The sequence below is a fragment of the Citrus sinensis genome, chromosome 3 (assembly GCF_022201045.2).
Source record: "Citrus sinensis cultivar Valencia sweet orange chromosome 3, DVS_A1.0, whole genome shotgun sequence".
Taxonomy (NCBI): domain Eukaryota; kingdom Viridiplantae; phylum Streptophyta; class Magnoliopsida; order Sapindales; family Rutaceae; genus Citrus; species Citrus sinensis.
In genome coordinates, this window is record NC_068558.1 from 22,868,670 (window position 1) to 22,880,636 (window position 11,967).

The 11,967-nt window shown below is 41.3% G+C and overlaps 2 protein-coding genes across 7 annotated transcripts; both read left to right on the forward strand.

Moving 5' to 3' along the window:
- On the forward strand, window positions 1–6,326 carry LOC102620755 (pleiotropic drug resistance protein 1-like). Of its 6 annotated transcripts, none has more exons than XM_052438285.1 (22): window positions 2–213; window positions 291–375; window positions 458–617; window positions 706–782; window positions 1,000–1,144; window positions 1,252–1,334; window positions 1,455–1,553; window positions 1,698–1,979; window positions 2,068–2,384; window positions 2,468–2,628; window positions 2,708–2,811; window positions 2,897–3,053; window positions 3,140–3,262; window positions 3,348–3,508; window positions 3,611–3,943; window positions 4,052–4,342; window positions 4,429–4,512; window positions 4,624–4,757; window positions 4,851–5,078; window positions 5,170–5,341; window positions 5,427–5,681; window positions 5,862–6,326. In XM_052438285.1, the coding sequence occupies exons 2-22, from the start codon at window positions 292–294 to the stop codon at window positions 6,117–6,119; spliced, it is 3,708 nt and encodes a 1,235-aa protein (XP_052294245.1). In that variant the 5' UTR covers window positions 2–213; window position 291; the 3' UTR covers window positions 6,120–6,326. The 6 variants fall into 6 exon arrangements, with proteins under 6 accessions (XP_024951720.2, XP_052294245.1, XP_052294246.1 ...); XM_052438286.1 differs by having other exon boundaries at window positions 1,467–1,553; XM_025095952.2 differs by having other exon boundaries at window positions 1–213; window positions 1,252–1,553; window positions 4,444–4,512.
- A 3,381-nt stretch (window positions 6,327–9,707) lies between these two features.
- LOC127900659 (uncharacterized) lies at window positions 9,708–11,759 on the forward strand. Its single transcript, XM_052435845.1, has 2 exons — window positions 9,708–10,287; window positions 10,642–11,759. Exons 1-2 carry the CDS (start codon window positions 9,708–9,710, stop codon window positions 11,757–11,759), a joined length of 1,698 nt encoding a protein of 565 aa, XP_052291805.1.
- The last annotated feature ends 208 nt before the right edge of the window (window positions 11,760–11,967 follow it).

The following is an 11,967-nucleotide window of genomic DNA, read 5'->3' on the forward strand; positions in this document are numbered from 1 at the left end:
CCCTGCCAACTTTTACTAGCTTTTTTACCAACATCATTGAGGTAGCAATCCACATATATAAATAATTAAGTTTTCAGTTGAAATTGTTCGTGTTCGTGTTAATTAAAATTGGTTGTGTTTGAAGGGTTTCTTGAACTCTCTTCAAATTCTTCCAACTAAAAAGAAACACTTGACAATCCTGAACGATGTCAGTGGAATCATAAAGCCAGGCAGGTGAGAACTGAACTCCAGTTCTTTTTTATTTTACTTGTATTTTCTTGAATTTATGGGTATAAGCTCAAATGGTGCAGAATGACATTGCTTTTGGGCCCTCCATGTTCTGGAAAGACCACGCTTTTGTTGGCTTTGGCGGGAAAGCTTGATTCTAAGCTAAAGGTAGTTCTATATAGTCAGTAAGAGCTCTAATTATTTCAGAAAGTATGGTCTCTAATTGGAGAATCAAAATGCCTCTTTATAGTTTTCTGGCAGGGTGACATATAATGGTCACGGCATGGATGAATTTGTGCCTCAGAGAACAGCTGCTTATATCAGTCAACATGATGTTCATATCGGAGAAATGACTGTGAGGGAAACTTTGGCCTTCTCTGCTAGATGCCAGGGTGTTGGATCCCGTTATGGTAGGTTTGATTTTTCTTTTTTTAATTTTTTAACCCTTTTGTTTTTACTTTGACTATAAATCCAACTCATTCTTTTTTGGAATTGAAGACATGTTAACAGAGTTGGCCAGAAGGGAGAAGGAAGCAGGCATTAAGCCTGATCCTGACATTGATGTCTATATGAAGGTGAGAAAAGCTGAGATATGTTTCAAACCTGTTGTTTGTTACAAGTTTAGTTTCAACTTAAGAATGTCTTCAATCACGTGTTCATGTCGCTTAAATTAAATCCTCGTAAACCTTATGATCAATCTTATAGAGTTAGATGGGAATCAATCTTATAGGCAAGGAGTTTCATTAATGGTGACGGAATTTCTTGTAATTCTCAGTCTTTCTCATGTCTCAGGCAGCAGCAACTGAAGGCCAAGAAGCCAATGTGCTCACAGATTATTATCTAAAGGTTCTAGGACTTGAGGTCTGTGCTGATACCTTGGTTGGTGATGAAATGGTAAGAGGAATCTCAGGAGGGCAAAAAAAGCGTGTGACAACAGGTAAATGCCAAATTTAAAAATTATTTTCTATTTTGCTCACAGATTAGAACTACTGTCAATTCTTGAAAACTACTATCGACACTTGTGAAAATTTCATTCAATTACAGGTGAAATGATGGTTGGACCTGCTTTGGCACTGTTTATGGATGAGATATCTACTGGTTTGGACAGCTCCACAACTTTCCAAATTGTAAATTCTATCAGGCAAAATATTCACATCCTTAATGGAACAGCTGTGATCTCTCTCTTACAGCCAGCACCAGAGACTTATGATCTATTTGATGATATTATCCTTCTATCTGATGCTCAGATTGTGTACCAGGGTCCCCGCGAACTGGTGCTAGATTTTTTTGAATCTATGGGCTTTAAATGCCCTGAAAGGAAGGGCGTGGCTGACTTCTTGCAAGAAGTAAGTGTAGAAAGAGCTGTTTATGTGATGTTTTCCATTAAAAGAGATTCTTATGAGCTGATTCTTGCAAGAAGTAGGTTCTAAAAACTATATGAGCATCAGATGTAACTTCTCATATTCAATCCTCACATATAATATGTGCAGGTGACATCAAGGAAAGATCAACAGCAGTATTGGGTCTATAAAGAGATGCCTTACAGGTTTGTTACAGCACAAGAATTTTCCGAGGCGTTCCAATCATTCACTGTTGGACAGAAACTTGCAGATGAGCTTCGAACTCCATTTGATAAGTGCAAGAGCCACCCAGCTGCTTTGACTACCAAAAAGTATGGTGTGGGCAAGAAGGAGTTACTGAAAGCTAACATCTCAAGAGAACTTTTATTGATGAAAAGAAACTCATTTGTCTACATCTTCAAGCTCACCCAAGTGAGTATTAACAAACACATAAGTTTTGAATTGTTTTAATCTGTTCTTGAACTGATAATGATATATTGATTTGTTCCCTTGCCTTTAGCTTTCAAGTATGGCATTGGTATCTATGACACTCTTCTTCAGAACAAAGATGCACAAAGATTCAGTAAGTGATGGGGGAATTTATGTTGGTGCCACATTCTTCGCTGTTATGATGACAATGTTCAATGGAATGTCCGATATTTCTATGACCATAGCTAAGCTTCCTGTCTTCTACAAGCAAAGAGACCTCCGATTCTATGCAGCATGGGCATATGCTCTTCCTGCATGGATCCTCAAGATCCCTATCTCGTTCCTGGAGGTTGCTGTTTGGGTATTCCTTACCTATTATGTAATTGGGTTTGATCCCAACATTGGAAGGTAAATTTGCTAGTAACCAGAGAAGATTTTATCACATGATCTCTTTGTACAACTAGTTTACTAGGTAATTTTTGTTGGTGCAGGTTGTTTAAGCAGTTCTTGCTGCTCTTGCTTGTTAACCAGATGGCTTCTGCATTGTTCCGATTCATTGCAGCAGCAGGCAGGAACATGATTGTTGCTATGTCATTTGGTTCATTTGTATTGCTCGTGCTTTTCGCCTTTGGTGGATTTGTCCTTTCACGAGGTATAAAAAGTATATAACCGAAAGAGAAACTTCTTTGTCAAGATTTAACTATGCTTCCATTTAACTTTTAATAACACAGATGACATCAAGAAATGGTGGGTATGGGGCTACTGGTGTTCGCCAATGATGTATGCGCAGAATGCAATAGTGGCTAATGAGTTTTTTGGGCACAGTTGGCGAAAGGTAATTCTCTGAATGAACCTTTTACATGATTGTTTATTTGCCTTTGAAACAACAAATGCTGATGTCTAATCTTTTCATGTCACAGTTTACAAGTAACTCAAATGAAACACTTGGTGTGCAAGTTTTAAAGTCTCGTGGATTCTTCCCACATGCATATTGGTATTGGCTTGGATTGGGGGCTACAATTGGTTTTGTACTATTGTTCAACATCGGTTTCACCCTGTCTCTTACTTTTCTCAACCGTGGGTGTCTCTGCCTTCTTTACTTTAACTACTACTTTTAAAGAAGCGAGTTTATGTTGTAATTTTGTGCGAATATATATGTGCAGAATTTGAGAAGCCTCGGGCTGTTATATCAGATGAATCTGAAAGTAATGATCTTGGTAACAGAATTGGAGGAACAGCGCAATTATCAACCCATGGAAGTAACTCCAGTCACAAAACTTGCTCAGGTGATGAAGCTGTTTTTATTTTTTTGACAAGTACCAGATATTTTGTAAGTGCCTTTTGATGCTAACTATTTATGTTAACAAGTAGAGAGTGAAGACATTACAGTGAAAGACTCCTTTTCCCAGTTGTTATCCCAGAGAGAAGTCACTGTTGGTGCAATTCAACCGAAGAAAAGAGGAATGGTGCTTCCATTTGAACCACATTCCCTCACCTTTGATGAAGTTACATACTCTGTTGACATGCCAAAGGTAACATTAATATTAAAACCAATGAAAGTATGGATGATATCTTGATTCAATACATTGTAGTCCAGACATGACAACTAATTGGCTCAGTTTTAACATTTCTAGGAAATGAAACTTCAAGGTATTCTTGAAGACAAATTGATGCTTCTAAATGGTGTGAGCGGTGCTTTCAGGCCAGGTGTTCTTACAGCTTTAATGGGCGTCAGTGGCGCTGGTAAAACCACTTTGATGGATGTGTTGGCTGGTAGGAAAACAGGTGGATACATTACTGGGAACATAACAATATCTGGTTACCCAAAGAAACAAGAAACATTTACTCGCATTTCGGGATACTGTGAGCAAAACGACATTCACTCTCCTTTTGTTACTGTATATGAGTCCTTGCTCTACTCAGCCTGGCTTCGTTTACCACCTGAAGTTGATTCTGAAACCCAAAAGGTTTGTACTTAAATTGCCTGGAGCGTTGCATCATTGAGACAGTTGATTCCCTGAATATATTTTTGGGTGTGGTCATACTAGTTTATAGTTTAACCCTTTGGTTTACAGATGTTTATTGAGGAAATCATGGAGCTTGTGGAGCTGAACCCATTGAGACAATCACTGGTTGGTTTGCCTGGTGAGAGTGGTCTGTCAACAGAGCAGCGTAAGAGGCTAACCATTGCAGTTGAACTAGTGGCTAACCCGTCCATCATATTTATGGATGAGCCAACCTCAGGGCTGGATGCAAGGGCCGCTGCTATTGTAATGAGGACTGTCAGAAACACGGTAGACACTGGAAGAACAGTAGTGTGCACCATTCATCAACCAAGCATTGATATATTTGAATCTTTTGATGAGGTAAGAAAAATGTTAATACTGTATCATTTTTTTGTTTTCCTTTCTTTTCCTGAGTGCTATCAGCATTATTTAACAATGGATTGCAGCTGTTCCTAATGAAGCGAGGGGGACAAGAGATTTATGTTGGGCCATTGGGTCGCCATTCTTGCCATCTTATACGCTATTTTGAAGTATGACCCTCGTGTTTACATTAGAAATCTTACTTGATATAATATTAAAATTGACTTGCATAATTTACATTATGAAAGCATCTGCAATATGATACCTTTACCTTTATGAAGGGAATTCCCGGAGTAGAAATTATTAAGGATGGCTACAATCCGGCGACCTGGATGTTGGAAGTTACAGCTAAATCGCAAGAATTAACTTTGGAGATTGATTTTACTGATATTTACAAAGGCTCCGAATTATACAGGTACATAACCTGTAAACCAAAATCCATTCACCACTTTGCCAGTGAATTTGTTTAGCTAAGGATTGATGCTGATGTATGTCATGTGTGCATCAGGAGAAACAAAGCACTCATTGAAGAATTAAGCAGGCCTGCTCCGGGTTCAAAGGACCTCTATTTTCCTACTCACTACACTCAGTCATTTTTCATGCAATGTGTGGCTTGCTTGTGGAAACAACACTGGTCATACTGGCGAAATCCACCATACACTGCCGTTAGATTTCTTTTTACGACCGTCATAGCTTTGACATTTGGAACAATGTTCTGGGACATGGGCACTAAAATGTGAGTTACAACAAGGACTCTTTAAAATCTATGTAATTACATTGCAGCTTGATATGTCTTCCATACTAAATTTTGAAATTTTAATTCCTAGGAAAAGGAACCAAGATCTGTTCAATGCAATGGGTTCCATGTATACTGCTGTATTCTTCCTCGGTGCTCAATATTGTTCATCAGTGCAGCCAGTAGTCGCTGTTGAAAGGGCAGTATTTTGCAGAGAAAAAGGAGCTGGAATGTATTCTGCCATGCCATATGCATTTGCACAAGTACTCTTTTTTACTCATTATCTATTTGTTTTAATTTTCAAAGCAACTGTGTTTCTTTACTGATGTTCTATTTTCTTTTCTGCAGGTTATGATTGAGATACCTTACATATTTGTTCTGTCAGCAGTGTATGGTATTATAGTCTATGCCATGATTGGATTCGAATGGATAGCCGCCAAGTTCTTTTGGTATTTGTTCTTCATGTTCTTCAGTTTATTGTACTTCACCTTCTATGGCATGATGACTGTGGCTATGACACCAAACCACCACATTGCTGCCATTGTTTCGATTTTATTTTACGGGTTGTGGAATGTCTTTTCCGGGTTTGTTATCCCCAGAACGGTAAGTATATTGTTTTCAATTTTCCCATTTCTAATTTAGATGCTGGATATCATTGCTTATTAGAAAATTTTTAGCTAATTGTTTCCTTATCTTTTAACTTTAGATACTAGATAGATTTCACAGTTTACTGAAACTTTGTAGCTATTGTTTCTCCTTGTCTTTCAACTTGTCAAACAACAGAGGATTCCTCTGTGGTGGAGATGGTACTATTGGGCAAACCCTGTAGCTTGGACCATGTATGGATTGGTTGCTTCACAGTTTGGAGATGTAGAGGACAAAATGGAAAGTGGTGAAACAGTGAAACAGTTTGTGAGAAGTTATTTTGATTTCAAACATGATTTTCTAGGAGTAGTTGCAGTTGTTGTTGCAGCCTTTGCAGTGCTGTTTGGAGTGCTCTTCGCAGTAGGAATTAAGAGGTTTAATTTCCAGAATCGATAGGAATTCAATTTCATTTTTGAGATCAAGTCCGCTTAATGAAAAAGTAATGCCACCAAACATTCTAAGGCACGAAGGGGAATAGGGGTGCAGGTGCCTTGGCTAGTCTTGGTTGGCAATTTCCTCCCCAGTGTTATAAAAGGGGGCTGTCAGGATTTTGTAAGGTTTTTAAAAAATTATATCGATAGTTATGGGAATTGATTAAAATAATAGCTTTTTCATATTATGTTTGTACCCAGTATTAATTGGTGTCACTTAGAAACTGGTTTTGAAGATTGCTTGGAGAAGCTATCAGCATAGTTTTCAAAGAATGGATAAATTATGAATCAAATAAAATAAGAAATCGACAACGCACTCACACAGCAAAAAAAAATTTGTTTTTGTATGTTTATTAGTATTTATTCTTTGATGTTTATAGCCCAGTTTATACATTTGATCTGTAATAGCTGTCGCTGCACTTGATCGGTGGTCAATATTCACTGCTGAATAAGACAATGAAGATAAGATCTTTATGAATCTCTGCTGATTTAGCTCACAATTTCGAGTTAACAGCTTTCCCACCAAGCCACAACTCGTTGAGGCATTTCGTCAAACACTCTGCAGTTTTCAGCAAAAATCTTTGTTTTTAACACGAAAGAGGTAAAAGTGCTCATACTCAATTTAGTCATGGGGAAGGATCGGTGCCCCCTTAGCATTACACAAGTTCTTATATCAATTTTAAATCATTATATTAAAGATGAATAAATGATTAAGATTGAAAACTTCGAGAAAACAAATTGTCATAAGGTTTTTCGCGATGAGAAATTTTAAAATACATTAAAGGTACTATGTCATTTTATAACAAGCAAATAATGGTATAACATGTATTATTTATTTTAAAAAACCACATACAATTGATGGCTGTATTAAATTTATTTACACATATCATACATACATTAATTGATTATATTACCTCTAATATATTCTAAAATTCCACGTTGGCTCAAAAATACTAATGCAATGGGATTAGCATAAGGATGGATTATATAATAACACTTCAATGTTAAAACACCGGGACTGTTTACTCAGCTGTTGAGTGTTAAAGTCATTTTTCTACTTAATGAATATTGCCATGAACTTTTATAAATTTATGTAATCATAACCGCCTCTACCATACCATTCCATTTATGCTGTTAGATAAAACATAAAAATATACTTAATCACTTGATACATAATCAATAGCCATTTATAATAAGCGACACTGCTCTGTCAAAATTAACTAAAGCACAATATTTCTGTGCAGGAATTTCTATTACCGTTGAACTCACCAGAAGAGAGAAAAGCACTTGTTGGTTTTTGGTTGGTTTTGAATGGACGGTAGTCAGGATATTTTCATGGGCAGTACTAGCTTGTATAGAAGCACTTCTACATGGGGAACAAATTCTCGAGGTGGTTTTCCGAGGTCTTCAAGAATAAGAGAAGGAGATGACGAGGTGGAAACTCTAAAACGGGCTGCTCTTGAGAAATTGCCTACTTATAATCGTTTGAGGAAAGGGATATTAACTACTTCACGAGGGGAAGCTGTGGAAGTTTGATGTTTCAAATCTTGGACCGCAAGAAAGGCAAAAGTTGATCTTTAAATTGGTGAAAGATACTGATATTGATAATGAGAAGTTCTTGTTGAAGCTCAAAGACCGCGTTGATAGGTAAATTTTTTTTTCCCCCATTTTTCAGCAGCTCCAAGCGCCTTGGCTAGTCAAGAATGTGATTCAGGAAGGGCAAGGTCAAACAACAATATAATACAATTTTTTTTAACAAAAATAATAAGTAGCAGAATTTGAACTTTATTGCAAAAGAAGAGAATAAGTTGCAAAGAAATCTTAATTTTTGTACGGAATGAAGGAAATATGAAAGTAAGCGTATATAACTCGTGGTGGGCAGAAGTGAATCGGATTTAAAAAAAAAAAGTAGTCAATTTGATTCAATTTTTTCAGTTTCAGTCCGGTTATTTTCAAAAATTGATTTTTTTTTAAGCGTTATAATCGACTACTAAATATTGGTTTGGTTATTGATTCAAAATTTTAGAATTGAAAAAAAAGTTGAACTTTTTGGTAATTTTAAGAAATTAAACATTTGTCATATTATTATTGGTGCACATATTAATAAAATAAAAATATAAATAAACATATGGAAAATTTTAAAAAAATAAAAATAAAACCAAACCGATTGGTTTTGGTTTTTGAATTCGCTTAAAATCAAAGCCGAATCGATCCGAATTTTTTAGTTCGAACCAAACCGATGCCACCTCTAAGCATAATGAAATTAAATATTGTTGATGCGAGATTCCGGTTCTCCTCGTTCTACGATCAGGATCTCTGCTCGATCAACTTCGTCACGACCAGGAGGTCTCCTCGCCAGGCTTCTTCTCCAGAGGTCCCTGCGTACACAGATAAGTCAGAGTACGCCGGTTGTTTTCCCGGCGCAAACCCTCCGACGCTCAAGTCAGATATGAAGGTTCGGGAAAAGCTTGCCACAGGTCTTATGGCGTTTTTTGTGGTTTTCTCTTCTTTTTAGGTTTTTCCTCTTCTAATCTCCAGAATGCCAACCCTTTTACCTTCGTTGGCTACCTTTTTATAGGCTTCCTCTGAATCTCAGTCTTCCGCTCTTTTCGAGACGGTATGGGACTCCAACTGCTGCGTTATGGGCAAAACATGGGATCTAGCGTGTTACGCCACGGTTCAGGGGAAAGCGTGGCTGCCATGGCTCTGTGAGACCTTGCGTGTTACGCCACGGTTCTGGGGAAAGTGTGGCTGTCATGGTTCTGTGAGATCTTGCGTGTTACGTCGCGGTTCTGGGGAAAGCGTGGCTGTTGTGCCTAGATTCTCGTGCTGGAGAGCACGTCTTGCCAACTGCCGTCGACCGGGTCTCCTCGCCTCTCGATCTCTAGCCGGAATGGCCTTATGCCTCTTATAGGAAATTGGCCTCGCGGACGACAACATCGTGGACGAGCAGGATATTTCTGCTCCTGTTCTTCCACGCACCAGGCTTTAACGGAACACACCGGTTCGCAGAACTCCGCCATCAGATATCTGCTCGTCATTCCTGGTCCCTTCGACGCATTTATCCCAAACAGTATCCCTCCCAAACACCGGTCCCCCAGTTTCTGGTGTTGGGTAATGTAGTGGACCAGCAGTAGAAACTCGATAGTACTCGCTCGCGTGGGATTGGAAAAGGCTGCCAGGAGTCATGTCGCATTTAATTGCGGACGAGGTGACGTGGCAGACATCCCCCCCTCCATTTGAATTTCAAACCGACGGTTACGAGATCCTCGGGATTCGGCGCAGTTATATGCTGGCAACCCAAGAGTCCGTCCTCATTTGGAAAGCCAAATCCTCTCGAACGGCATATTCACCATTCACTCTGTCTCCGTCTACGTCTCTGTTTCTCCAGTAAAGAAGTTCCGGCACAAAGCCCCCCCCTCCTTGCCTTTCTCCGATTGAAGCGGTACTTCAGGTATTACTTCTCTCTCCTCGGTCTTGAATAGTTTGTAGATAACTTCTTTTTTCTTTCGTTTGGGTAGTAGTTGGTGGTGTTGCGGTTAGAGTTTAGGGAATGTCGAAAGGCAAAGAGAAGGTCGTTGAGGTTGATGACGACGAGTTGGACTTCCTGCCTAGTCTGCTCACCAATCCCGCCTTTGACCCCGAGGTCCCCTTAGAGCCTGTTAGGCCTAGTGTCAGGACTAGTGCTAGGAGCATGTCTCCCCAAACGACCTCTACAAGCGGGAGTAATGGTGAGGATGGATCTTCTGACTCCGAGGATACTTTGAGTGGGGGTCGAGGAGATGATTCTGGTGAGGCGTCCCCATCGGGGGCGCCGCGACCAGAGGGGAGGAGTACAATAGGAGGTAGAGCCATATCGCGGGATTATGCTATTGATTACATGACGTGCACGACCACGTTTGATGAGCTCGAGGACCTCCGGCTGAGGTATAGCATTCCTGGCGAGATACCTCTCAAGGTCCCGGGAAAGAAGGATGCTCCCAGCCGGCCTCCTACGGGATATGTTACCCAGTATCTGGACAGCTTTAAGTACGGGCTGAGGTGTCCCTTGCAACCTTACTTTGCCCGGATACTTAACGGGCTAAATCTAGCTCCTGGTCAGCTGAATCCCAACGGGTGGAGAGTGCTCTCTGGTCTGTTCATATTGTGGGACAGATGTTGCCAAAGCGAGCCCACGGTTGATGAGGTGAAGCACCTGTACCAGCTAAAGAGCAGCTCCAAAGATGCCGGCTGGTACTACTTCCAATCTAGCACCAAGAGCAGGAAACCTATAACCGACCTCCCTACTGGTGGTGGTGGGAATTGGAAGAGAAAGTTCTTTTTTGCTGGGGGTCCTTGGGGTCAGGTCGCACAAATAGACGGGAAGGATTATCGGGTCCCACCCCGTTTCACGGTCCCAGGTTGCATGCTCGCTCCAGATGCCTTGTATCCATAATTGTTCTTGTTTCATTGGCTTGTTTCTAACCAAGTGTCTGTTTATGTTGTAGTTTCTTGGGGCGTTCATTTCCCACTCCGACCCGGCCCGCTCAAACGGGTTGAGGCTGTGCTAGTCAATTCCTGCTCGAGCCGGGAACTGATATCCACATACAACTTGCTCGAGTCTCGCTTGATACTTCCTGGCCATAGGATGGAGGACGCTGTGATTGGGGCTCTGACCCGAAAACGTTCTCGACCTCCGACCACGAAGAGGGACGAGAGTAAGGATGCCCCTACCGCGAAGCGGGCCAACATCGTGCAGCAGGCCCCACCCTTGAAGATTTTACCTCCGGCTCCTGTAGAAGTCGGGGAAGCTAGTGGAGTAGCCACAGATCCTGCTACCTCTTCTCCTCCTGTCGGGCCTCGACTTCGCTTACCGGACAGCCGAGCAGAACATCTGGTCCCTTACCTCAATGAGTTAACTAAATCCGTGAGCAAGAGGGACCTGGAGGCCTTTGACGGCCGCACCTTGGGTGAGCTGGTGGGGCCCATGCAGCATAGCGCTTTCCACCTCAGCTGCATGACCACCTATTACAAGGCTAAGGTTGGCCGCTACGACCGGAAGATGAAGGAGGATATCCAATCGGCGACGAACAGAGCTGACGTTGCCGAGAAGAAAGCAGGGGAGCTGAATCTCGAGAATCTGAAGCTGATAGAGCAAGAATCACTTGCTCAAGCAAAAGCCATTACCCTCGAGGAGGAGTTTACCAAGGTCAAAGAGGATCTGCAAAGGCAGAAGGCTATGTATGAGGCTCAGCTCGAGTCTCTCCGTGACTCCCACCGAGCTCAGGTCGAGAACTTGGAGAGGGAGGCCGACAACCAGTACGACCAGGGACTCCGGCATTCCTATCGTTGCATCATGGCCGTCCTCGGGAAGCAACACCCTGACCTCAAGATGGATGACCTTGCAGCTGGCGTTGCTCGGCATATGGATGAGGAGGCGGCCAAGGAAGATGCCGAGGGGGTGGAGCCGATCGTGATTGAGGAGGAAAACTCTCCTCCTCGTGGAGTCCCTGTTGAAGTTGGCGAGGCGAGCACCCCCCCGGACGCAACTGGCGATACCCCCCCCGCACCTGAGGAGGTCCAGCCAACCGATGCTGCTCGGCTCACAGATCCGCCGTCTTTTTGATATATTTCTTTTGTTGTAATGGACAATGTTCATGAAGATTATCCCCTCTGTTAATCATTAACCAATTAATAAGGATATTTTTTGATTACTTTCTTGTGTTGTAATTATGAGTTAATTTTTGTTTGAGAATCTGCTTGTCTCTGTCTAGACGAGCGGATTCCGGCTTGGCTCATGGTTTTTGCCACATGCCTCCGAAGATTCTTTAATG